The sequence below is a fragment of the Furipterus horrens genome, unplaced genomic scaffold (assembly GCF_987537825.1).
Source record: "Furipterus horrens unplaced genomic scaffold, mFurHor1.1.pri manual_scaffold_16, whole genome shotgun sequence".
NCBI lineage: Eukaryota > Metazoa > Chordata > Mammalia > Chiroptera > Furipteridae > Furipterus > Furipterus horrens.
The window spans coordinates 2,669,951-2,695,699 of NW_028327186.1; the positions used below are offsets into that span (position 1 = coordinate 2,669,951).

Sequence of the window (25,749 nt, forward strand, 5' to 3'; positions counted from 1 at the left end):
CCCGGCGCCCGCGCCTCTCACTGACTCTGCGGCCCAGGCATTGCCAGCCGATCTCCGCGGCTCGGCTCGCACAGGCTCGTCCAGCGGAGGCCCGAGCGATCGATCCCCGCGCTCCTCCATGTTGAAGGCTTCCTTGCACCCAGCGTGGCCGAGGGGCGCGGAGCCCTGCGGGGCGGCTGGGCACCGTCTTCCCGTCACCCGTGGAGGAGGCGACCGCAGGTGCTCCCCGGCACGGGCACTCGGTCGGCGCGGAGGTAGCTTGTTGGGGGAGCAGTCGTGTCAGAGCGAAGCGGCCTCCCGGGAGAAGACACAGGTAAGGACCCCCCGACCAGGGCCGCGGGGCTTTCCAAGGGATGTCCTGCCGGCGCCTTGATTCAGTAGATGTAAATAACCTCAAGAGCAAAGGACTAATCAAACGGGGCCAAGGGCAGCAGTCCCCCGTTATTCCCGGGGAAGTCGCAGGACCCCAGCAGATGCCTGACACCGCGGATAGGAGCGAACCCTGTATGATGTTTGTCCCTATAGATCCCTGCGATTGAGTTCAATTTCTAAGTTAGAGATGAACAACAATAATAAAACAGAATGGTAACAACACACTGTAATAAGAGTTATGTGACTGTGATCTCTCTCTCTCTCTGATAACTGAGCTGCTAACCGAGAACAGCCGGAGCGTCTGCCCTGTGGGATGGCTGGGCGAAGGCATGATTTATGCAGAGCCGGACTGAGTGGGTCCCTGCTGAAATTTTATCAAGTTACACAGAATGGCAGGCAACTTAAAACTGATAAATTATTTCTGGAGTTTTCCGTAACAGTTTTGGGACTATGGTTGACCACCGGTAACTAAAGTGGTACAAAGTGAAACCGTGGATAAGGGGGGACTCCTCTAATTAGGGGATGGTGAGTTTGGGCTATTTTGTTTCTAATATAGTTTAATTGTGACGTTATATAACTTATAACAATGGCTATGTTTAACTGAGAAGTTAAGTGGCACTAAGACCAGCTTCCAGCATCCCCAAGAATGACCAGAAGGTAAGCTTTCTGAGTGTAGGGGACCCGTGCTTACTGTCCTTTGTCACTGCCTGCAACAGGGCCCAGCACTGTGTGGCTAATTACTTCATAAATATGTGCTGAATGGGGGCATGAATAAATGAGCCAAAGAGAAAGAGACATGAATAAGGAATTCATTAACACATGCGCATTGAGCGCTTCCCTCGCGTTAGATAACGTCCTTGATGCTGGTCCTTGATGCCGACACCGGCCGTGGACAGAGGATTGGGGGTGGGGAAATCCCTGCCTTCATGGAGAATACTTTCTGGTGGAGGAAGATAAGAGGAAAAAAGTCCAGATTGAACTATGCAGAGAATTCAAGCCAGGGAATTATGGAGGAGAAGTAAAGCCAGGGGAGGGCAGGGAGGGAGGTTACCATCTGAAAGCGAGGGAAGGATCTCGCAGTGAAGGTAGCGTCTGAGTAGGCCTGGAGGTAAGGCAGCGGCTCGTTGAGGGAAGAAAACTAGGGAGACGTGGCAGGGAGTGGGCAGTGTACTTGCGATACAAGCTTGCTGGGGAGTCTAGGAACACGCAGGCCAGGCCAGTTCTCCGCCCCTTGTAAGGCCTAAGGCATTTCCCCCAAAGCCTCCTAGATGCTGTCAGACAAAAGGCAGGTTTCCCTGGACGGGGACGCTGGGAACCGCGAGCGCATGACCGCCAGGCTGCCTTCGTAGCTGTGTTCACCAGCTCTCCGGTTTTGATCACACCTGTCCTCTGCACACCTGGCTCTGGATGGTACTCGATAGCCCCGGAAGCCTTTGCACAGGTGACAAGTCACGTCCCAGGGGGAAAGAGGTCAGGCACGTGCACGAGAACCCCATTGTTTTGTGAAATGACGACAGGGTAGCAGTGGGAGAAGAAAATCGAGGCCCCAGAGAGTGAGCCTCGTTGCTGGGACAGCTGCTTGTGACCAGGTGGCCGCTGCTCACTGGCCTGCGTGCCCAAGCTGGCTTTCCTGCGGGCTCAGGATGGGAAGGGCCTCGCCGCTAGGTCTGGTTTCCTACCCAGAGAGCAAGACGGGGCTCTCCAAAGGCAGTGTGCAGTCTGTCTGTCCATGCTGAGATTCTCAGATACCTGCCATCCAGGCCACGAAAAGTTTCCAAAATCTTTACTTATAAAACAGAACAATGACAAAATACAAGCTTATACATTCATATTTACATTCCAATCAAGGTATATTACAACTTTAACTTATGAACAGAAATGTCCTGTCTTTTCTTCTTTTTCTTTTCTGTCTTCTTGGCGTCACTGATTTGCATCTTTACTTGATCTTGTAGTTTAGAAAAGAATGCCTGAGATGACTTCAAGGCTTTGTCTTTCCCTTCATCCTGCAATTAAAAATCACATGTGCTCATGGCCGCACCGCGCTCCCAGGTGAAAAACCCAGGTGGTGACAGCAGCCTGTCACAGCGCACGCTGAGAAAGGACTAGACGAAACTGAAAAATGCGGCCGGCGCAGAGGTACCCCGCGCGTTCTGTGCGGCTCCGGTGTTCTTGTCTTTTAAGGGGGGAGGGGAACCGCTGGGAGCCCCGCTTACTGCGAGGACCCGAGTGGGAGGCTGTCAGGGGCTCTGTCGCTCCGGGGGACAGCAGGTCACGCACGTCTTACCCCCGCGCCGCCCGAGCCCTGCCCGCAGCCTTACCTTCAGCAGCGACGCCCTGCCCGCCTTGGTCAGCTGCCTCAGTTTCTCCGCAGCGGCGGACTCGCTGTGCTTCCCTGCCTGGCCTGGGCCGCTCTTCTCACGCAGCCTCCTCCGCTGCTCCTTCTCCTTAATTTTCATGCGCTTCCTGTGCTTCTTCTTCCTCCTTTCTCGCTTCCGGTCCGTGGCTGTTTTCTCAGCGGCCGTTTTTATATCTCCAGCTTTGTTTTTTTCCTGTGAAAGAAACAACCGCCAACACACTGTGCTGGGCAGTCTTAACATCTCGGGGGTAGCGCCGCTGGCGGAGGCAGCCCCTACGGCCCGTGGACCGCAGCCTGAGCTCCGGGGCCAGGAGCAGCGCCCCAGGGACAGGAGGGGACCCACCCGGGGGCGCGCCACTGCCTCTCGGTCAGCGGTCCCAAGGCAGGGGCTGCCTGCACATGGCGTGTCCAACCTCTTCCCATTGCCAAGTGCGCACCGCCTAGACCCCGACTCCACTACTGATAAGCATTAAATGGGGGAAAGAAGGGGGAAATGCTGATAGTGTATAAGCAAGACGTGCAATTTGCTTTAAACCCGACACTGCCAGTATTCAAAGGGGTTATAACAAGATACTGGTATTGGATATTTACCTACAGCTTTTTTTAAAAAAATAATTTATTTACTTGTTTATTTATTTTATGTTTAGAGACAGGGGAAAGGAGAAAGAGAGGGAGAGAAACATCACTGTGTGGTTGCCTCTCACCTGCGCCCCAACTGGGGACCTGACGGGCAACCGAGTCATGTGCCCTGACTGGGAATCGAACCAGCAACACTCGGCTCGCAGGCCGGCGCTCAATCCCCTGAGCCACAGCAGCCGGGGTTACCTACAGCTTTTATGGTAATTTATAATAGCTCTCATACCTGCATCTCACAATGATAGCTGATGGCAGGAGTCTGGTATCTGAATATCACCAACTGTAACATTATTACTGTGCTTATACTGGGAAACCGCTGAGATGCATTAGAATAAAAACTACAACGTCAAGGAAAGTGACAGGAAATGGAACTGTGGCCACAAACAGCTCACATATAAACAGGAATTTAACATCTCGGCCTGGGCTCCGTACCTTGATCTCCTCGGGGGCCAGGAGGGTCGCGTCGCTGACGCTCACGGGGGCGACCTCCTCCATGGTTATGGCTGGCAGATTCGACACGACTTTAATCTCTGGAACGGGCTGGGGGAGAGACCATACATTTAACAGGAAGTCAGAGGTAGTCCTCACAGAAGAAATTTGAGTTGGGACCCTTTTAATTTAAAGTCTAGCACATGAAATACTTTAGGGGGATTACTGACAACGCGAGCCGGGTCGACAGCGCCAGTCTGAAGCTCCGGGCGTGACGGCAGTATTGGTGGGCAGCACCTTGGGTACCTGCATATTTCAGGGTCTTCTGTCTCCACGCTACGCCAGGAGCACCGGCACCTGCGCTTTTGTGTGACATTTCTGCCGTATTCCAACCAGCCCTTTCATCTATTACTAAACGATTTCCATCTCCCACGTTTGCGTACATTCTCAATGCTACCTGCTGTTTAACGGAATCTGTTGATTTCCGTAAATTTTACCTTGTCTTTGCTTACGGGGAAAAAGCTCACTCTAAGAAATACATAGAAGAAGATACAAGGAAAAAAGCTCACTGGACGAGAGTCAAATGGACTCCTTTTCTCATTTCCAGCCACTAAAAACAGACTTTGATACACAGAAACCCAATAAAGAGCCAGCCTCGCAAACGCCGGGCAGGGTGCCGAGATCACACCTGCTCCCGCGCCGTGCAGAAGTGCGGGCACACTTACCGGTTTCGGGATGAAATGAAAGTTCGAGAGGGCGTCCAGTTTTAAGAAGAGGGAATCCATCATCTTCTGAATCTCCACGTGCTCAGGGTTTTCTTCTTCTGCTCTTTTTTCCTTAGAAAGTAAGTTCAACAACATCAGACTTAAGGGGCTTAAGACCCATCCCAGGACAGCACGCAAAGGCCAACGAGGGACTCCCCCTCCCCCTCCTCAGGGCTTCGGCTCCGCAGCAGTGGTCCAAGGAGAAGTTAAGTGCCTGACGCTGCGACAGCGCTGGGGCAGGAGGAACTGTGACGTGCACGCAGGGGCTGCAGGGGCCGCAGCAGCACGTGGGCTCAGACTCAACTCCCTGGGTATTTATGCACTTCCGTCCGGCACGGAGCTGTCTGTCCCCCCTAGGATGGCCTTTGCTACAAAAGGAAAATAACAAGTGCTGGCGAGGACGTGGAGAAAATGGACCCCCCATGCAAAAGCGGGGCGGGTCCTCAGAAGGATAAACAGAGAATTCCACACCTAGGTATCCACACAAGAGAACTCAAAACAGGTACCCGAACAGTACGTGTACACACGTTCACAGCGGCACTGTCTGCAACAGCCCCAAAGCACAGAGCCCAATGCTCGTCAAACTGTGACTAGACAGATAAACTGCAGTACATGCACGCAACGGAATATTACTCAGCCGTAAAAAAGAAACGCCATAATGACACATGCTATAATCATGAAAACAGAGTAAGCAAAAGAAGTCAGAACAAAAGGTCACATATCGTGTGATTCCCTTTACGTGAACTTTAAAAAAATTTTTTGATTTATTATTTTTCTATGACAGTTGTCCTCCTTTCCCCCCATTGCTGCCCCCACCCACCCAGCCCACCCCTCTCCCACAGTCAGTCCCCGCCTCGTTGTCCACGTCCACGGGTTATTTATACTCGTTCCCTTACTAACCCTATGTGAACTGTTTAGAATAGGTAAGTCCAAGCCTGGAAGCCATCAGGGGCTGGGGTGAGGGGGGTGGGGAGCAACTGCTTACCGGATGTGGCGTTTTACTTGGGGGGTGAGGGGAATGTTTTGGAACTAGAGATAGTGGAAATAAGAAAGAACTAAGGTGTTGATGTAGACTTTGTAAAATTATCCAAATATCCCCTTGGATTATAGGGACTTACTACTTCCTTTTACTTACATGTAATTTGTTACTTATTCCGATTAATCAAATTGAAAAAAAATTGCCAGCAGTCTTCATTTTACTGAGGGGAAAAGGCAAATTTTATACTTTTCTTCCCTCCCTTCCCAAAATGCTTATTCTAAAAGGCTAAGACTGTTCTTGTTTGCTTTATTAATAAAACAAAAACACAGAAGGGAGAAGCCACTGCCTCCACGCCCCCAGTGCCAGAGATGCATCTGGGTCTGTTTCCTGCATCTGTGGTCAGAGCTCACGTCCTGGCCACATCCGAACGCTTGCTTCTGCTTCTGATTATTGTAACTTAATGCACATTTCATCTAAGCATGTTGTTTTGCTCATCCCAGGTAATATCTGTGAAATCACACACACGTCATACAGCCTTCTCCCTGAACACGCATCAAACAGACAACTAAGAGTCAGGGTTCATTCGCAAGCTGTTTACCACCACCTTGCCCATGACCTTGAGTTTGGCTCCAGACTTCGGGAAATAGTGACCATCGTGCTCAGACTGATTCTGAAGGCAACGGGTCTAGAATTAGCCTCAATGAAGTCCATACTCAGAGACGTGTGAACGGGCTGTGGGGTTCCGGGACATGAATGAAACGAGCATTTACAGAGCTGGTACGAGCTGTCTGGTAGGCACTTAATTTCATTTCTAAGTCTCACGGTTACTAACTACCTTCTGTATTGGTTGAATCACCTCCAAGGAGTCAGGGGATGTTCAACAAGCATCTCCGAGGCTGTATCTGCGTCCCTTCAACTGCCGCCTTGGGCTGCAAAGCAGCCAGGAAGAATTAACTCAACCCTTCCTGGTTCTTCAGCTTCACAGGGGCATCGATGAACAAAATCTTCAGTGGCTTTTGTAGAGCAAAAATGTCATCTCAGCCCCAAGCACATACTGAACACATTCCCATTAAATCCAGTGCAAAGGAATGATTCACAATTATATTGGGAATATAATATTTTTGGAAAAATGACTGTCCTATTTAACCCAAGGTATTTTATTTTTTAAGAATCTATGTAAAAAGAAACAAAAACCAAAATACCCACTGGACCTAAACATTTGAATGCATTCACAGATAATCGTGTAAGAACACACCAGCGACTTATACAGAATGAATGAGGAATGATTTAACAATTGCGGCGCTACTATAATAATTGCTGGAAGGCTAATAGGTAGCTGTGAGGTATCAGGGACCCCTGCTGCGTGCAAGACACCCCCCCCCAACTCAGGGGGAGCAGTGTACCCCCCATCCCCAGCTTGCTCTGTCTCACACACACACACACACACACACACGGTCACCCAGAGCCTGTGAGTTCCCTGTTGCCTAAATATCGGCCAACAGGGGGGAACCGCTTCTCTAATCCTTTCCTTCTGCTAACAACGGCTCTGCCTTCCGGGCTTCCTTACCTGGTGAAGTTTGAGGTATTCCTGCTCATAGATTTCAGCGAGGCTCAGCTTGCTCTTCTCATGGTCTAACGTTATCCGCTTTTTGTATTCAAACGTGTCCTCTTTCGGTCTCTCTTTCCGCACCACGTCGTCCCACGCCTGAGGTGGGAAAGGCAGGGGAAGCATAAATTCACACACTCTGTCACTTCCTTCCAGGCTCACTGCCCAACCTGCCTCTGGGTACTTAACGTCATCCCAGAAGAAGCCACGGCCTCCCCAAGGGAGTCATTTTCAACCCTGAAATGGCTATTCAAGTCACAAAGGGTAAGTGTTACGAAAAGCAAAGGGGGGGCATGACTCAAGCCTCCTTTGCTGTGTTTAAGTGCCTCTCTCTTCTGGTTACCAAGTTTAATTCCCTCTTTGCCATCTGTGATTTATTTAAAAGTCAAGGTCACGTTTGTCTTGTCTCATTTCAAATTGAAAGACACTGTGCGTCTCCCACTCTTCAGACCCTTCCTACTTCAGGCAAGCGTCACACGCCTGTTCTGGAGCCGCGCCCCTCGGACACGGGCACACGCTCAGGCTGTGTTCTAAGTGCACACAAGGCGGTCAGTTCTTAAACGGAAGCTCTTTGCTAGGCTTTCAACATTTGAGAAGAAAACAGATCCTTCATTCATCACAGCAGATGCTGTGCCTGGAGCCAGGGTCCTGGGTGGGACCACACCCAGTCAGACACCCGTCACACCTGCCACCCTCCCCCCAGCTCCATCCCACACCACCCAGCAGGGCAGCGAGGCGCGGGGGACACGGCAATGGCCCCGGCAACCCACCAGTGGAGGCAGCGCCTCGCACAACAGAAGCTGAGGGTACCTTTATGGTCGACTAAGGGCTTTTCAATGAATAACTGACTGAATATGTCTATGAAAAGTGTTATTCCTACTCCCCAATACTCTCACATTATTTCTAAAAATTTCAGTAAATTTTAAATGAAGTTCAGTTTCATTCTTACTGACCTGATCTTTTATCCTCTGCTTAATGATGTCTTCTAGCTGAAGGGTGGTTTCCTCCGTGATCACAGGTGCTAAAAGCAATGAGACATGTCCTCAGTAGCTACCTAGACCGATGGTTCACAAACGGGGGGAGGGTGTCCCTGAACCAACCGCAGCAATACCTGGGAACTGATAGAAATGTGAATTCCCGGGCCCCACCCCACGCCCTGAGTCACAGAGTGGGCGGAAGGGACACCTGTCTACCTAGCCTTTCTGATGCTCCCTCCAGTGGCAGAACCACGAAACTATAGGGTGCGTGTGGTAGTCAGTGCTGACACTTAATCCACGCACCTGGGGAGTCCCCCCTCTTTTCCGTTCTCTCTAGCACTGGATAAAGTGGAAATTCATTTTGACCTCATGGGTGCAAGAAAGAATGTGATGAGGTCATCAGGGGTTCTGGCTAGGGTTTCGCAATTTCACCAGTGGACAATGACAGCAGGCATTGGAAACAGATCACTAGCAAAAATCTGATTATGGACTATACACCGGGTACTGTTAGTGTATCAGGAATTCTCGGGGGGAGTCATGTTATTGGCTGTACAGGAGACTGTCCCCGATCTGAGGAGAGCCAGGTGAAAGTACTTAGGAGTGAAGTGTCGTGATATTGGCAACTTTCTTTCAGAGGACTGTGGGAAAAAATGTACACACACTGCACCCACATGCACAGCAGAGGTGGCCACGTGGTACCCATTAGTGAACCTGGGTGAATGGCAGACATGTTCACGGTAACATTTCTTTGAGTCTTCTCTATGTTGGCAAGTTTTTAAAATAAAACGTCAGGGGAAGAGAAATTCTCGTCCCTATCTTTCTACAAAACAGATCCACGGGGACAGCGTGGCAGCGACGCCTGCAGGGGCAGGGCCCGCGGGCGCACCCACCCAGGCGGACCGCGTGGTCGAAGTGCAGCGTCTCCTCCAGGAGGCTGTTCTCTGGCCGCTTCTGTGCTGTCACCTCCCCTTGCAGCTGCCAAGGCTTTTTTTCCAACAGCTCTTTTTCTAAAGACGCAATTTTCTCATTCATCTGAGAAAAGAGACAAAAAGTGATCACACGTGTAGGAAACAGAATCGGAGGTATAGTGGAGTAGCAGCAACGGATATTTTTCAAAGTGGGAAAGAAATGTGTTGTCCTCAGGATAGCTCTGTGGTGTTCCTGTCCCCTTCTCATTATGCCAGCGGGGACTTCTGTCACCTGCAGCGGGGCAAGGAGCTCTTTTCCCCATTGATTTGAAATGTCCAGTTTGTAATGCACTAACCCCACCCCCCAGAAACTTTTGAGTATTTTTCTGGGCTCTACTAGTCACATGATCTATTTACAAGCCACTCACAACTTTAATTATTAGAGCATTCCAAGAGTAAGTCACATTTTTCATTACAACATTAGTATCTGACGGAGCCTGACACTCGGACTCCACACCCCAATCCGGGTCATCTCTGACTTCTAAAAGACAACATCTATACTGACTACAGTGTATAAAATGCCAGCCTTTTTAGCTACCTGACTGAATTCTCTTATTTTTCCTAATAGCTTTTCAGTTCACCGGCTTGGTTTTTCTGGTATTGTCTGCAAATGTGAATGCATTCCTTTGTTTTTCTTACCTCTTATCTTTTCCTTTTATAGTTGCATTGGCTAGCACTTCTCAGGAATTATTAAATAACAGTGGTAAGAGTGGGCATTGTCTTATTCTTATTTTAAAGGGATGTTTCTAGAATTTTACCACTAAGCATGAAGGTACCTTTTGCCTAGATGTATTTGCATTCCACTAGGAGTGAAAAAAATTAGAAAAGGACATTGAATTTTATTCAATGTCTTTCTGACATATATAGAGGTGACTGTATGATTTTTTCTCCTTAACCTGTTGCAATCAAGAATTACATGAATAGATTTCCCAATCCTGAATCAAGAGAAAAGAGGCCCACTCGGGTGTGATGCCATTATTTCACTGTGCTGTTTTGGATTTTTGCATCACTCTTCATAAATGAGACTGCATCTGTGTGTTTTAATGTTACCTTTGTCAGGTTTGGGCATTCATGTTATAATAGTTTCATAAGAAAAGTGTGTAAGCTTTATTCTTTATATGTGGAAATTGATGAAATGGCATTAAATTATCTATTTCTTAAAGGTCTGGTACAATTCCCCAGTAAAACTAAACTTGCTTTTCTTTCTTCTTTTAGGGGGAGGGAAGGACACTAAATGAATGAAAAATTTCTTCTTTTCTTTTACAGTGCTTTTCCTTTATTCCTTTAGACTTCCTCTCTCTTCTGAAGACACTTTTACAATCATAGATTTAACTCAGATGATTCTCTTTTTTTAAAATCATTCTTTTGATATCCTTGGTATCTTTGGCTATTTGCCTATACTCATTTCTAATTATCTGATACAATTTTAAGGTGGTTAAATGACAGCCAACTCATTGGAGCCTAACTATATTATTTTCAAATGACTTCTGTCTGAAATCATGTGACATGGAAATAATTCCCATCACCTTTGGAAGATGTGTTTGAGACGCCATTAATTAAAATTCAGTCTATGCGGCGCTCACAAGAGCCATCTGCAGGGCACCTCATAGAAACAGGCGGGATCCGTGAGGGCAGCTACTGACAGTTACAAGGAGAGGGTTCAGCTAATTCAGAAAGACAGGCCATAGGTGCAAAGACAGCAGGGACAGAGGACAGGAACAGGTTTTTATAGAAGCGTCACAGGCTGCGATGTGCAGCAGCAATTTTTACAAATGGGCTGCTTTCCCCACAGGCAGCTCTGTGGTGAGCTATACGGAGTAGCAAGAGTTGTGTGTCTTTAAAGGGTAATTCAGTGTTCTACCGAGAAAAACAGAGCAGATTAATAGTCTGCAAGTTCCACAGTCACGTTAAACATATGAATAAAATCCTTAAATTCCTATTTATTACCTTTTCCTGTCTTTTTTCAAAAGAGGATTTAACTTCAGCAGAGTCTTTCTGCACGTTTAAGGTGTTTGTGTCTTCAGTTTCCTCATCATCTGGCAAAGCAAAGGTCACTCTTTTCACAGTTCCTTTGTGTTGTTTATTGTCTTCAGTTTCTTCAAGGCCATTATCTTCATCCCTACAGTGTCAAAACACATGTAAAAGGAAACACCACATTTCAATAGGAAAAAAAAATAAACACATTTTCTAGGAGTTCTGGTTCTCTTCTGTACACCTAATGCAACTGAATATTCAGAACTTCTAAAGTCATTCCATTATTAAAGAACAACAGAAGGAATTATTTAGGTGAAATAGAACAAAAAAGTGTCCAACACTAAGAAAATAAATTACTCATCTATCTATAATGCAAAGTTATCTTACACAAATAATAACAGGGTATTTTTGTTGGCACAAAAAACAAATCAAAGTTCCTTGTGATAAAGGTTTGAGTGCTACCACTAGGGATGTTTAGCTTCATTCAGTGATCTCTAATGCCTGTTTAAACTGACTTTCTTCTGCCTCGAGTCTGTGTGTGTGACCTTAGAGAATCTAACTTCTTAGGACATATGACTGGGCAGTTCCAGTTGACATGTACAGGATCATTGAAAATACTCACGTGTCTGACATGCTTTCTTCTTCTTCAGCAATCTCTTCCCCTTCTTCCTCTGAACCCAGTTCTTCATTACGAACACTGGCTACATCTTCATCACTTTCAACTGGATCAAAGAAATCTTTGTATTTCAGGTTTCTGGAACTTTTACCTGCCTAAAACAAAGACTTTTAATAATGTTTAAGGATAGAAAAATACATTAAATCATGCTTATATGTGTATTTAAATATTATATAGAGAAAACTGACCAACTAATAACGCTACCTCACATTCCTAAGAACTACTAGACCACAACAGACTGAAAAGTATAGATTCTTTATAATTGATTAGATAGAGCACAATACTCCTATTGCAATTATTTCCAAAACATGCCTGCTGGAATAAAGTATACAAATGTCTTCTTTTCACTATTATTTCTAGTGCTAGGTGAAAATACATGTTTGAGGGAAAATTTGGAATGTGTCTGATATGTGTGTTTCTGGTTCTTAAGCTATAAGTGTTCTGATAAGGAAATGATGGCTTTAGTTTAACTTTTCCCATCAATTTCTTTGAACTGACCTAAATATTTCACTTATGCCCTGGTGAGTTTTGGGGTATTTTTACCTCGTCTTAAGAAACAGAACACTGGTCAGGGCACAGGCCTAGGTTGTGGGTTCTGTCCCTGGTCAGGGGCATGTACAGGAATCAACCGATCAATGTTTCTGTCACACATCGGTGTTTCTCTCTCTCTCTCTAAACATCAATAAACATATCCCCAGGTAAGGATTAGGAAAAAAAAAGTACTCTCTCTCTCCTCTCCCAAAACCTTACCTTAAGTTTTCGTGTTTGACTTCCAAACAGTCCTCCCTCATCTTCATCAGAATCAACATCTTCAAATAAATCAATCTCTTCTTCCTCAGCATCATCAGTTTGCTCCTCTTCTTTCTCCATCTTTTCTAAAAAGGTCTCCATTTCGGATAGCTTGAAGAATTTATCATCCACTATGGACTTTTCTCTTGGTTTCTTGGGCATTTTGCTTTGCGCCTTGCTCTGCTCTTCCAATTTGCTGATATCAAAGTCAAGATCAGAATCCTCATCACTGAAAACCGGGCTTTCCCGCAGAACGGATTTGCTGGGGCGTTTGGTGGTCTCATCCCCTTCAGCATCATCCCCGCTCAGGTCTGACTCTTTCTCTTCCTCCATGTGTTGTTCTCGGTCCTCTTGGCCGTCAGCCTCCATCTCTGAGCCATCCTCATCACCCTCCTGCTCGTCACTCTCTGGGAGAAGACTGATATCTTCATCTTTAATCGTTTCGCTAACCACATTCGCAAAGTACTGTAAAACTGGCTCATTCTGCAATTCCAGCTGTTGCCAAATCTGCTCGTCATCAAACTTGTCTATCACCAGCTTCTGTAAACGACTCCCATGGATCCTGCCATTCTCTAGTACTTTATTGAAGTCATAAAGTACTTTTGTTAAAGAAGTGAAGTTTGATGCCAAGTCATCTTGAATCCTATTAAGGGAGAGCAGGGAAGGACGTTATATGAGATTTATAATTATAGGTAATAATTTCACAGCACTCTGAAAAAGTAAAATATAAAAAGTAGCTTAGTTATATATATATGAATGACTGGAAAGACAGCGGTGCCATTGACGCAGACAGAGAAGGCAGGAGGGAACCAGGGGGAAGAATTTCAGGGAGGGCATTGCAGAGGGGAGTAAATAGAAGCAACAGTTCATTTGGAGCATATTAAATCTGAGATGTTGAAAGTGCAGGGGCTGTCGGTGTTGTAAGCCTAGAGTTCAAGGAAGAGGTGAGATCTGAAATATAAATCTGAGCCACACTTTCACAGATCGCCTTTTAACCCCTCCAACAAAATACCAAGAGCTCATGCTTGGAAGAGAGAGGAAAGACGGGCCTCATTCTCCAGCAGCTCAGTCGTGGGGGTGGAGACAGACAAGCGACAAGCTAATACTTTCAACAAAGTATGATGACGCGCAGGTAAGCACTGGGTGCTCTGGAAGTGTAAGGAAGAGATCAGCAACCAAGCTGGGGTGCGCGGTGTGTGTTGTAGCGGGGCAGGGAGCGCGTGAGACTCAATGGAGGCCTCTTTCCGAGCTTAGTTTGACTTCAACAGCACGCGACAGCGAGATCCGCAGTGTACGACTTTAAAAAATGTTTGATAGGCTACGGGAGCGTAAACGATCTGAAATCTGGGGAAAAAGGACCTACGCTTCCCCTTACCTTCCCCTACTCCGGAAACTGCCAGAGGCCGGTAGCCCGCGCCCACGTGAGACCTGGGCCGAACCCCGAGCCCAGGCTCTGCGCACTTACGTGAGGAAGCACTCCGGCCGGGCTGTGTTTTTACCAGCTTCGTCCAGGCACCGCTTCAGGGTCCGTTGACGCCAGACCCGCAGGGCCATGGCTGTCTAAAACTCCGCGCACAGCGCCACATGCAGAGGAAGAGGCGTGCCTGGAAACGTGTCACAAAGACGCGCCTCGAGCACCCCGGCAGCTCAGAAGCAAAGGTTCCGCGATGCACAGGTTCCGGACCCACCCCCAGCCCGGGCCAATAGCAGCGCGAGAACCTCCACTGCGCTTGCGCAGGGGACGGAGCGAGAAACTGGAAGCCGTTGGTCAGGACGTGCGACTTTGAACTTTCTCCAAATATTCTATTTTGTATTCGAGAGGAGCCCGCAGTGGGTGACGCATCCTTCTTTTAAGTGCCTGCTTTAGACGCAGTAGATGAAGATTCAGCACGTTGTGTTGTAAAGAACAGCGGGCCCGCCCCCAGGACCCACCCCCAGGACCCACCGTAACGGGGCAACACTGGCCACGCCCACTAGCCTCGTATGCTCCGCCCCTAGCATCTTGCCCCCGCCCCTCCGCCCCGCCTCTGGCCACGTTGCCCCGCCCCTCGGCGTGCTCCTCGCCGTGTCTGACGCACGTCGGGATTTAGCGAGTCGCTTCCCAAGATGGCGCGCGTGCTGAATTGGGCCGCAGGGTTGGCGGCGGCTGCGTGCGCTGGAGGTGAATACCCCGCGCCCTCGGGGCTCACTGTGGGGTGGGGCGCCAGGGACGGGAGGCCCGGGTCTGCAGGAGCGGGGTGTGGCCGGAGCACCTAGGGGTGCCGCGCTCCCCCCGACCCGGAGGCGCGCTCTGTGGCCGCTGTCAGCAGCTTGAGGCAGAAGGTGCCTCCCAGGACCGCCTCAGGTTAGCGGGCTTTGGGGGCGGCGGTCCTCGTTCTGCGTGAGCCCCACAGCCGCCCTGGGAAGGGTGTGCAGTTGGCGTTGCCCCTTTTACGATGAAGCCCCAGAGAAGCTGGGGAGCCTGCCCACGGGGACCACAAGGTCGGGGCCGGAGTGAATGGCAGAGGGACAGCGAGTTTACTGTTCGGCGCACCATCAGGGACGGGAGAAACCAAAGAGAGGGGCCCGTCCTGTAAAAAACGTAAGCTGGTCCGGGCATTTATTTCCACTAACTTGAAGGTCGGTTGTGGAAAGAGGCGCGTTTTCCACGCCTGCTCTAACGTAGTTATTTTTCCTGTGTCTGAGCAGGAAAGGTGACAGCAGACACTTGTTAGGTTCCTTAAGTTATCCACATCTCCATAAAAAAAAAAATAATAATAATAATAAAGAGGCTGCCTAGAATCAGACATGGCAGAAACTCAAGGTTTTCTCACTCCCCAGCCCACCCCCTTGCTCCCTCCCCATTGTCGCTCGCTCTTCTTTTCCTCGTTGGAGGCAGCTACTGCCCTTCACCTGCAAGTCCCTGTTGGGAAGGAAGCGCCACGTGGTCATGCCTCTGAGTTGCTCCTGAACATCTGTGATAAATCCTTCCGCTTGACACCTTCAGGAAGTGTTAGAGGGGATGAACCTTGAAGAATGTGAGATTTCTCTCCTAGAAAGTGCTGGCCCCGCCCCGCCCCGCCCCGCCCCGCCCCGCCCCTGAAACTTATCCTTCGTGCGTGTCCCCAGAGGTCCCATCTCGGGCTGATCCGGGTCTTGACTGATCACTAGTGACCAGGGCACAGCGATGAGACACATACAGAGAAATGTGGACTAACAGCCTCAGCACATTATCCGTTGAAAGAGGTGACATGTCTGCGTGAAAAAATATGACAACACGGTGAGCACAGCTCGTTAAAATGAATCTAATTACCGAGTGATACTGAAGTTTTGCTAATAACACGCCCTCCAGGACCGTCCTTGCTCTTCTTGGTAAAATACAAGTCAGCGTCTTATCTCACGTACCATTGCAAAAAAAGTAGTCTTTTGCAAAAAGCAAACAATACTAAAAAAACTCATAAAAGAATCATCTCGTATTATCTCTCAGAAAGCCATCTCTTATCTTAGTAAGCAGATATTGCTCAGAGAACAGAAACTGAAGATATTCAAAACTGAGGCTCAAAAGAATGGTAAAGAATTTCGGAGGAATGAGAAAATTAAACGTAAGTGGTTTAACGATATTAACTTCAATGTCAGACGGGCCTGGGCTTGAGGCCCAGCTTTGCCACCTGGTGTGACCTTGAAGAAAATGACTTCCATCTGGCCTCTCTCCTTGGCCTCTAAATGGGAAAAATGCTGCCATCTGATTTGTAGAGTTATTGTGATGATTAAAGTGCTCACCAGACTATTACTATTAGCTCTGTTTTATGGCCGTGAATATCCCTGGGCAGAGCCAGGCTGTGGCGTGATCCACTCTGGCTTCAGAGTTTGTGATTTCACAAGCCAGTCAGGCAAGATCGCAGAGAAGTATCGCTGCATAACTAATGGAAATAAACCCGCAGGTCTCCCCTAGGAAGATGAGGTCAGATCTGTGAGATGTTATGCCAGGGGACTGTGTCCCCCCAGGTCCTGGATTCCAGCAGGAAGGAGGATGCCTCAAACTGAACATGTCTGCATTGGGGCTGATTGGTTTATAGGTTTTTGAAGGCAGAAATGTTACACGTATAGTTTCCACTTTTATAGACTATTCAAAGGAGTTCCCCAGTGAAACTGATAGTCATGAGCGGTGTAAGGGAGTCAGGGAGTAACTGTAATAAACAACTCATGTTAACTGGGAAGAATGCTAAGTCAGTATTATATCACAATACAAAAAGAATACTGAGCTTGGAATCCCTTCCAGGAACATTATTCCGCCAGGATGTCAGTAGTCACTAAATGCTGAGATACTACCCAGCATGTCATAAATCAGAGCCCACACAGCAGAATTTTCCAGAGGGAAAGGAGAGGAGTGAGTTGTGGGTTGTGAGGGCCTCTGTGTGCCAAGACGTGGGCCAAACGCAGGCTGTCTTCAGCTGCTGGATGAGTCTTTATCTTAAGTGCAATATCATGTACAGGGTAGGTTCATAGCCTTTTCCTCTGAAGGAATAAAATGTGTTAGATGTCGGAGATGCCTCCATTCATAAATAAGTTATTTTGTACCCTTTCTAAAAGTGCTAATATCCTTGGAGTTTATTATGTACTTTGTGTGTGCCAGGCATGTTTCTAAACCCTTTCTATGTATTCATATTAGTCTAATGACAAATCCTATGAGGTAGGTATTATTTTCCTACATGAGAAAGCAAAGGCACAAAAAGGGTAAATAACTGGCCCAAGTTACACAACTCATGGCAGGGCCAGGATTTGAACCAGGGCAGTCAAGCACCGAAGTCCATGTTCTTAATCATTGGTACTTACACCTAAAACCTGAAGGTAAACAGCCCAGGCTGGTGTGGCTCAGTGGATTGGGCGCCGGCCTGGGGACCAAAGGGTTGCCGGTTCGATTCCCAGTCAGGGCACAAGCCTGGGTTGTGGGCCAGGTCCCCAGTTGGGGGCGTGTGAGAGGCAACCACACATCGATGTTTCTCTTCCTCTTTTTCTCCCTCCATTCCCCTCTCTCTAAAAATAAATAAATAAAATCTAAAAACAAACAAAAACCCTGAAGGTGAACATACAAATAATAATTTGAATATCAGAGAAGCATTTTGTATGTATATTTTTAGAAATATTTTTATTCAGTGTTTCACACATCACCCATAGACTTTTCCTGCTAGGAACCCCCCCCCTTTTTTTTCCCTTAAAAGTTATTCATATAACATAAAAATTAACCGTTTTTAAATGTATAATTTTAAAAAAGTATTTATTTTTAGAGAGAAGGGAATGGAAGAAGGAAGAGGGAGAGAAATATCGATATGTGAGCAATACATGGGCCGGTTGCCTCTCTCTTGCCTCCAGCTGGGGACCTGGCCTGCAACCCAGGCCTGTGCCCTGACTGGGAATCGAACTGGCACCTCTCGGTCTGCAGGCTGCTGCTCAATCCACTGAGCCACACCAGCCAGGGCTAATCTTCACAACAAACCAGCAAGGTAGAGATTTAGTGGGTAGTACCAGTATTTTAAAACTGAAATAAAATGCAGTAGAATAGAAAAATATTAGAGCACATCACATCTTTGAAGACTAGGTATTCTTTTTATGAAATTTACTTTCAATTGTACAATTACGTAAGTGTGTACTGGGTTGGAATACACTTGAATTTATGATAATACGGTGAGTTCACAGAACAGGACTATGCCAGCCTAGTGATACTGGGAACCTTGAGATATTTCAGGAATCAGTAACACAGGCTGGAGCCTAGCAGAAAGCCACACTAAGGTGGCTTTTGCCTTTTACTGGCCTGCGGTGCATCAATTTGTGGAGCAGAACACCACGCTCAGGTTGTCAGACCCAATGTGGGACTCTGAGCAAGTGCCCTTTGCATCTAAGTATCGGCGTCTCCAGGCCCTGCGCGGGACATGCTTTACTAACAGGGCAGGAGCAGCTTCAGTTGTGGGTGTCAGTCCCCCAGGTGGTGGCCACACCCCTCATGCCACAGTAGAAAGAACCTTGGTCCCCGTCCTTGAGAAGACATATACCAGTGGGGTTGGCCATTGGATGCCACACTGTCCACAGAGACAAAGGAGCATTCATGGAGCCTGGAAGGGGATAAGATACCCCAGCACATGGTGGTAGGCCTGGCGCAGGCTGGGGGGGCTCCTCCTCTCGGTTAGGTCGGGGTCCAGGCCCCAGGCCCACCCCCGTGTGACTGGGTGGGGGTCGAAGGACTGCATGCTTGAGGCTGCCTCTCCCAACAACACTTACGGTCTTAAATAAAATCAAGGGGTGTCTCTTTAATTTCCTTGTTATCAAAATTTCAGTGACGGGGAATTGTCAGCTGAAGCTCTGTGATATTAGGTCCTGTTCAAGTACCCTCTTGATCTTTGCTTCTTTTCCCAGCAATGAGATATTTTGCCTGGTTGATAATCATTCAAATAAAGTGCACATTAAAATACTGTAAGGTCACGGCTTTAATGAACATATTACAGATAGGAACACAAAAAAAATCATTTATAGATAGGGAAGAAAATTTCTTGTTCTCATCAGTAAATGTCCCATTTCACTATCCCATTGAAACTAACCCTTTGTGAAATGCAGAGAATACCAAGTAATTCCTAATAATAGTAGCTACCCTTTACCTGTTATCAGTCAATATAAACTGTTATGAAAAATAGCATTCTTTGTTCTGAATCTCAATAGCTCAGAATTAGCTTTTTAGTTTCACGCAGTTATTTCAGAATAGAATGAGTAATTTCACACAGTTTTGGCATCTATCTCCCCTGATTTAATTTCAGTAATGAAAAAGAATAGGTATGTAAATAATTTCTCCATTGATTATTTATTTCACTTAAAAAAATAACTTGAGAAGCGCATTAATCTCAGAAGGATATCCATGGGTGCTCTATTTTTCAGGGCTTTTCCCCAGGCTTCAGGCTCCGGTCCCAGCAGTGAGAGCTTTTTCCTCCTCGCAGACCCCACATCGAGTGGCAGCCACTGTGTGGAGCCTGGGGCGGCTGAATCACGTGGCCATAGCGGTGCCCGACTTGGCGAAGGCCAGCGCGTTTTACCGAGATGTTTTGGGGGCCCAGGTAAGCGAGGTGGTCCCCCTTCCTGACCACGGAGTGTCTGTGGTTTTTGTCAACCTTGGAAACACCAAAATGGAACTGCTTCACCCGCTGGGAAACGACAGTCCAATTGCGGGTTTTCTGCAGAAAAACAAGGCTGGAGGGATGCATCACGTCTGCATTGAGGTATGTTATTTATTTTAATGCTTGATGTTTTACATTTCTCTTTCACAAAATGTCTTTTGCTTTTTGAAATTGCATATAGTCGCTGTCATCAGAAACTTTTATTTAGTTATTTAAAAATGTCATTTATTTATTTTTAGAGAGAGGGGAAGGGAGGGAGAAAGGGAGAGAAACATCAGTGTGTGGTTGCGTCTCACACATCCCAAGCTGGGGACCTGGCCCACAACCCAGCCATGTGTCCCGACTGGGAATCGAACCAACGACCCTTTGGTTTGCAGTCCGGCATTCAGTCCACTGACCCACACCGGCCAGGACCAGAAACTTTTATTCAGTTCTTTAAGGGGAATGGTACTATTGGTCCTACTCAAAGATGGATCCACAGATGTATATTATCTTTTCCTCACAAAAACCGCGAATGATGATAATAACATTGTTTGTTGAATCTGGATTCAACAGCCACTGTAAAAGCCACTGAAGTTGGCCAAAACAGGTCTGGGTTTTTCCTGATCATTTACGGATTACATATGACCTGCCATGTAACAGGAATACAACTGCTTTCACGATCACAAGGCAATTAGAAGAAGCAGCTAAAAAGGCTTTATAAAGTAAGAATTTCACATGCATGCTAAGTATTCATGTAATTATTTTCTACCCTTAAAATTCCGCTCACTTGTTCCTTATTACAAAAGCGACACACTTCCACTGACTGGCCCCGATGTGTCAAGATCTTCTCAGTTGCATCTGCTAACAGTTCCTGAAGAAAACGTGAAGTGTTAAGACAGGAACTTCCCCATTAGCGAGCCTTTATCTGTTGATGCTTCTGTTCAGATCACTGCCTTTTGGGACACAGTATCAACAATAGCAGGGATGCTTTAATTTAAGTTCTTTTGATGGGAGGGATGACGCAAGTAAGAGTTAGGTCTTGCTCCTAACCCAGAAGCGAGGGGTGTTGATTTCCAGGACGTGCTTCCTGTTGCAGACACATGGGAGCACCCACCGCGTCCTCGGGCTCAGCGGTGACTGGATAGGACGCGGGCCCTGCGCACAGCGAGGAGGGGCGGCTGTGCAAACAGGCATGCTCGTGGCAGGCCGAGGAGGGGGGACAGCGTCTGTTCAGGAATGCCCCCCAGGGAGCAAGAAGAGGGAGCTCCTCCAGGCAGAGGGACTAGTGCGTGGAAAGGCCCCGGTTATTACGGCAGCGACCACTGCGTCCGCTGGCAGTGCACGGAGACCTTGATGCGTGTCGTTTCTTTAATTCCGTAGCCGCCCTGCGAGGACACGGTCCGCCCCGCGTGACAGGCGAGGGAACTCAGACACAGAGCAGCCCGCCCAGAGTCCCATGAGGAGTAAGTGCCAAGGCCGGGGTTCAGACCCAGATTCATTCTGATGCCAGGGTCCGCGCTGTTGGCCGCTGTGCCAGACCGTTGGCACGGTGTGAGCTGAGTTTAAAATCTGAGGTGGGAACTAACAAGGCCTAATATTCGTCCCTTTATGCCTTTCATAGGAGGTTGATTTTGGCTGCAAGTCTTGATTGCAGGGGGCTTGAGGGTTTGTGTGAGAACCCCCGGGATGGCAAGCAGGATCCCCAGCCTTTGAGTCCCCGCTCCCTGCCCCACACTGCACTGCCTGCGCCGACATCAGAGACCAGGCCTTCAAAGGCAGCTCACCTAAGTAAAGAAGGGGCGAGCTCAGGACGTGACGGTGGATTTAAAGTGGAGCCGAAGGGGAAATGAAAATGTGTGTCAGTCTGCGAGGAAGGGAGGCCTAGGAGAAGGGGCGGGAGGTGGTCGGTTAGCTGGCACCTTAGTGTCACGCTCCCTGTCATTGTTCTCCGCCCTCCGTAGAGAAGCAAGTGGCTTACCTGGGCGCTCACGTGGATCTCACTTTTCTGTTCTCGGTCTGAGGACGAGCCGTCCGGGCTGCCCCAGGCACTGCCCCTCCCTGACAGCCAGGCCTGCCACGGACAAACCTTAGGGGCCGTGGAAAAGATGTCCTGATGCAACGCGTTTGTACCAAGTTTGTAAAAATATTAAAACGCTTACGTGCTGGTTGGTAAACAGCTGTTGCTCTAAACCTCGTGAGCAACATCTCCCTTCAGAAGGGCCCTTCCCTGGGACCCCCACCTACATACGCACACATGCACGCACGCACGCACAGTTACACTCCTGCTTCAGTGTCTGCAGTATCGCTGTGACCTCCACTGCCTTGGGCGCTGGGGACAGAGTTGTTCCATGTATGCCCTCCTCGTGCCCTGTGTGTGCCAGAGAGGGTGCAGGTGGCATCACGCCCTCGTGCCCTGCGTGTCCCACGGAGGGTGCAGGTGGCATCACGCCCTCGTGCCCTGCGTGTCCCATGGAGGGTGCAGGTGGCATCACGCCCTCGTGCCCTGCGTGTCCCACGGAGGGTGCAGGTGGCATCACGCCCTCACGCCTTGCGTGTCCCACGGAGGGTGCAGGTGGCATCACGCCCTCACGCCCTGCGTGTCCCACGGAGGGTGCAGGTGGCATCACGCCCTCACGCCCTGCGTGTCCCACGGAGGGTGCAGGTGGCATCACACCCTCACGCCCTGCGTGTCCCACGGAGGGTTAGGGGTGATGTACCAAAAGGAAGCCTGGAAGGTACAAAAGGTAAACATACTAACAGAGCAGGTAGAACAAAGGAAATGGAAGGCAAGTAAAACTGAAGATAAGGTTAGTATACCCACTAGTTCTGCCAAACAGTGCTTTCTAGTTGCCAAAGAAAAGGGAAAATACACAGTATTTTTTAAAAAGATTTTATGTATTTATTTTTAGAGAGAGGGGAAGGGAGAGAGAAACAGAGGAGAGAAACATCAGTGTGTGGTTGTCTCTTGTACGCCCCCAACCAGGGACCTGGCCCACAACCCAGGCATGTGCCCTGACTGGGAATCGAACCAGTGACCCTTTGGTTTGCAGGCCGACTCTCAGTCCACTGCGCCACAGCAGCCAGGGCCACAGTATTAAAAGTGACTGTGGTCTCTTCCCCCCTCCCCTCCCATCCCTTTCCTTCCCAAACAACTCAGTCCTGAAGTATTGAAGAGGGCCTGAGCAAGATCTCGCACCCGTCAGTGAGGAGAGCTGGGGAGCCCAGCGCAGCGGAGTTGGCTCCCGGGTGGGGTGCACAGGGCCACCCACAAGCTGGCGCTTCAGTGCAGGGTGTCGGAGTCTGCGCAGGGTGGGCTATAGGGCTGCACCCCGGAGTGGCCAGGCGTGGGGTGTCAGAGGTGGGAAGGCGTCAGCACGGGGGCCAGCCCAGTGCAGGGAGCTGGAGCCCAAGCATGTTGAGGGAGGGAGGTGTCCGTATGCGGGGACTGGGGGGCAGATGGAGCCTAGGAGCCGGCGCAGGTGAGCGTGTGCACTGTGGTTGCACAGAGGGCGGTTTCTCCAACGTGCCAGGCTCCCCGGGTCAGAGAAGGCATCCCAAGTACAGAGAGGACGTCAGATTCCATCTAGAAGTCATCCTACGGGCCCAGGCTGACGGGGGAAAGCACATGATAAAATCCTTATTTCAGAAATAAGAAAAAAAGTGTAAAGAACTGCAGCAGTTGTCACAGTTTTCTGGGCAGTCACGTACTAGGTGACTCATTTTCTTGTTTATGCCTTGGTGTGTTTTATGGATTTTTTTTCGTTGAACATATGTTCCTTATGAGGGAAATGTTATATAACGTGAAGGTAAAAGGCTAGTGAGGTAACTTATTTCCTGCATGCTGGGAAATGGCTGTTCTTCAATCAAAAAGGGAGAAAATGCTACTTTTCAAAAAATTCCATCCTCTTTCTGGCTTTGCAGTAAACCCTAGGGAATTGCTAAGCTCTACAAGGGCTCCGAGCATCGCCACTTCCCAGACGCGGGGCTTTTATAGAATGATAACGTTTCCAGAGAACAGAACAAAACAAAAAGGTAGCTGTTTGATGAAGGCTTAAATTTTCTGTGTTACTAACTGAAGAAAAATTTTTAGATTTCCGTCTCCTGCTCACACCATTTGGTCAATGAAAGGGCATTTTATTTCCAAGAAAAAGCAAGAAAGAGGACAAAGAAATTTTGAGGTTTGGAAGAACATGTCAAACTGAGTACAGTCATTACCTGTGGGGAGGACAACGATGTTAGTGGTGGTCGCAGGGTTCTTAGCTTTCCCTGTGTCTTTACATTTTCATGCCCTGCATAATTTAAACATTATTTTCAAGTGGAAAGACTGAGTGTGGGCTAACTTTGGGAAAACGGAGAAAGAGGTCAACTTCAACAGAATGAAATTCATTATATCAAGTGACAAAGAGGGGTGCAGTCAGGAGGAACCCTGATGTTCTGAGAAGATGGGGACAGACCAGCTGGTTCACAAAGGCAGGAAACGACCACGCTCACGGGCCGGGCATGGCTTTGACAGAGCTATCGGGTTTTAAAAGAAACGTTATCAAGAATGCACAAGTAGAATATACGTTGTTTGAAGACATCATAGTTCATTTACAGTAACACTCAGTGCCCTTGTCGTTTTTTCGGCCAGTTTTAGAGTCCAGGATATATATAGGCCTTGGTTCTTTGAAAGTGAGATCGTATAAACACGGGCATTTGTTCAACGTGTATGTCAGGAACACAAGGTTTGGAATGCTGTTAGATCATTCCACTCCAGGGTGATTGCTGGCTGCTCAGGACTATGGCCATTTACCTTCCCCTTTATGTCCATCTAGTGGGTCCCCAGTCTAAGGGGCTGATTTTCCAAGACAGAGGAAAAGCATGTCTCCGTAAGTGTATAGAGACACACCTGCCCCTTTCCTAGCCTGCCAATACATATGAAGAAAGCAGAGATGACTTAGGAGACAGTTGCAAAATTAGAAATGTTTGGATTTTTTTAGAGTAGGAAAACCGATTTGGGTTACAGTTTGCTAGTGATTTTTGTGTATATGAAGTTTTAATTTCAGAAGTGCTAACCAGGTAGTTTGGCAGGTAGGAGGTTTGGGGGTCAGGGAAAACCATTTGTTGAGTACCTACTATAAACTGCTAAGAGCTGCTTACTTATCTCATATAATCCCATTTATAGGGCAGACCTCACCTCCCTGTTACAGATGGGGAACCCAGGGCTCTCAGGAAAAAACAATAGTACCAATAGTACCAATAGAAGGAAATACTAGGAAATGTAGCATATAGTATGTAGGTTCTAAGGAGAAATGTTTACGAAGGGTGAAAATTCTTAAGCATTGTGGTTGCTCACCTAGGAAAATTCAGCAACTTCTCTTCCTTCTCCGGAAGTATTAAGCTTACTTTTGTTGTGGTTTAAGGAAGGTTCTGCCTGAAAGCGGAGGAGAGAGCGAGCACAGCAGCTTGCAGTGTTTCTGCTGTGGCCTCTGATGCTGTAATCTGGTACTTCGCTGATCTCAAGGGTGTTCTTACTTATTTCCTTTTCTCAAGGTGGATAATATCAATGCAGCTGTGATGGATTTGAAAGAAAAGAAGATCCGTAGTCTCAGCGAAGAGGCCAAAATAGGAGCCCATGGAAAACCAGTGATTTTTCTCCATCCTAAAGACTGTGGCGGAGTCCTTGTGGAACTGGAGCAAGCCTGATGTGTACCGCAGGAAGCTGAGCTACCTGGCCGGGAAAGGCTTTGTCAGATGCACTTTGGCCTTGGGTCCTTCACTCCTCTGTTACGTCAAAGTTAAAAACTAAATCACAGAAAGATTAAAAAAATTTTATATACATATATCCACATATATATTTGTTAATTACTTTGGGCTTTCTCATGATTTGGAGAAAATTTTGATTACTAAATACCTAGGGAATATTGTTAAAAATCATATTTATAGTAACAAATTATTCCTGTTCTAAAATGGGATAATTGTGTACAGAACATTAGCTGTGTGAAAGTGTGTGTGTGTGTGAGAGAGAGAGAGAGAGTGAGGTGGATGGGTATACAAAGGAGTTATCTCAAATTTTTCTCTTCTGGAACAACTCATGTTCACAAGTTCCTTAGGGCAGGTGTTTGG

The 25,749-nt window shown here is 47.8% G+C and overlaps 2 protein-coding genes across 5 annotated transcripts; one reads left to right on the forward strand and one right to left on the reverse strand.

Annotated features, from left to right (window-relative positions):
• The first annotated feature begins 99 nt into the window (after positions 1-99).
• MCEE (methylmalonyl-CoA epimerase) lies at positions 100-25,468 on the forward strand. 4 transcript variants are annotated; one of them, XM_090263852.1, is made up of 5 exons: positions 100-313; positions 6,037-6,327; positions 7,299-7,406; positions 19,427-19,764; positions 25,177-25,468. In XM_090263852.1, the coding sequence occupies exons 3-5, from the start codon at positions 7,385-7,387 to the stop codon at positions 25,327-25,329; spliced, it is 513 nt and encodes a 170-aa protein (XP_090119978.1). In that variant the 5' UTR covers positions 100-313; positions 6,037-6,327; positions 7,299-7,384; the 3' UTR covers positions 25,330-25,468. The 4 variants fall into 4 exon arrangements, with proteins under 4 accessions (XP_090119978.1, XP_090119979.1, XP_090119980.1 ...); XM_090263853.1 differs by having other exon boundaries at positions 6,037-6,313; XM_090263854.1 differs by lacking the exon at positions 6,037-6,327.
• MPHOSPH10 (M-phase phosphoprotein 10) lies at positions 2,139-14,139 on the reverse strand. Its single transcript, XM_090263856.1, has 11 exons — positions 13,992-14,139; positions 12,488-13,169; positions 11,684-11,832; positions 11,035-11,206; positions 9,010-9,151; positions 8,096-8,163; positions 7,104-7,241; positions 4,519-4,629; positions 3,797-3,904; positions 2,691-2,921; positions 2,139-2,375 (listed from the first exon to the last, which is right to left on the reverse strand). The coding sequence occupies exons 1-11, from the start codon at positions 14,078-14,080 to the stop codon at positions 2,226-2,228; spliced, it is 2,040 nt and encodes a 679-aa protein (XP_090119982.1). The 5' UTR covers positions 14,081-14,139; the 3' UTR covers positions 2,139-2,225.
• Positions 25,469-25,749: the final 281 nt, after the last annotated feature.

Excerpts from the sequence above, each read along its gene's own strand:
- MCEE (XM_090263851.1), top strand. The coding sequence starts at position 14,633 with ATGGCGCGCGTGCTGAATTGGGCCGCAGGGTTGGCGGCGGCTGCGTGC. Across the intron at positions 14,688-19,426 it reads GGCGGCTGCGTGCGCTGGAG|GGCTTTTCCCCAGGCTTCAG; the intron begins GTGAATACCCCG and ends TCTATTTTTCAG. Across the intron at positions 19,765-25,176 it reads TGCATCACGTCTGCATTGAG|GTGGATAATATCAATGCAGC; the intron begins GTATGTTATTTA and ends CCTTTTCTCAAG.
- MPHOSPH10 (XM_090263856.1), bottom strand. The coding sequence starts at position 14,080 with ATGGCCCTGCGGGTCTGGCGTCAACGGACCCTGAAGCGGTGCCTGGAC. Across the intron at positions 13,170-13,991 it reads CGGCCGGAGTGCTTCCTCAC|GATTCAAGATGACTTGGCAT; the intron begins GTAAGTGCGCAG and ends CTCCCTTAATAG. Across the intron at positions 8,164-9,009 it reads CGACCACGCGGTCCGCCTGG|CACCTGTGATCACGGAGGAA; the intron begins GTGGGTGCGCCC and ends CATTGCTTTTAG.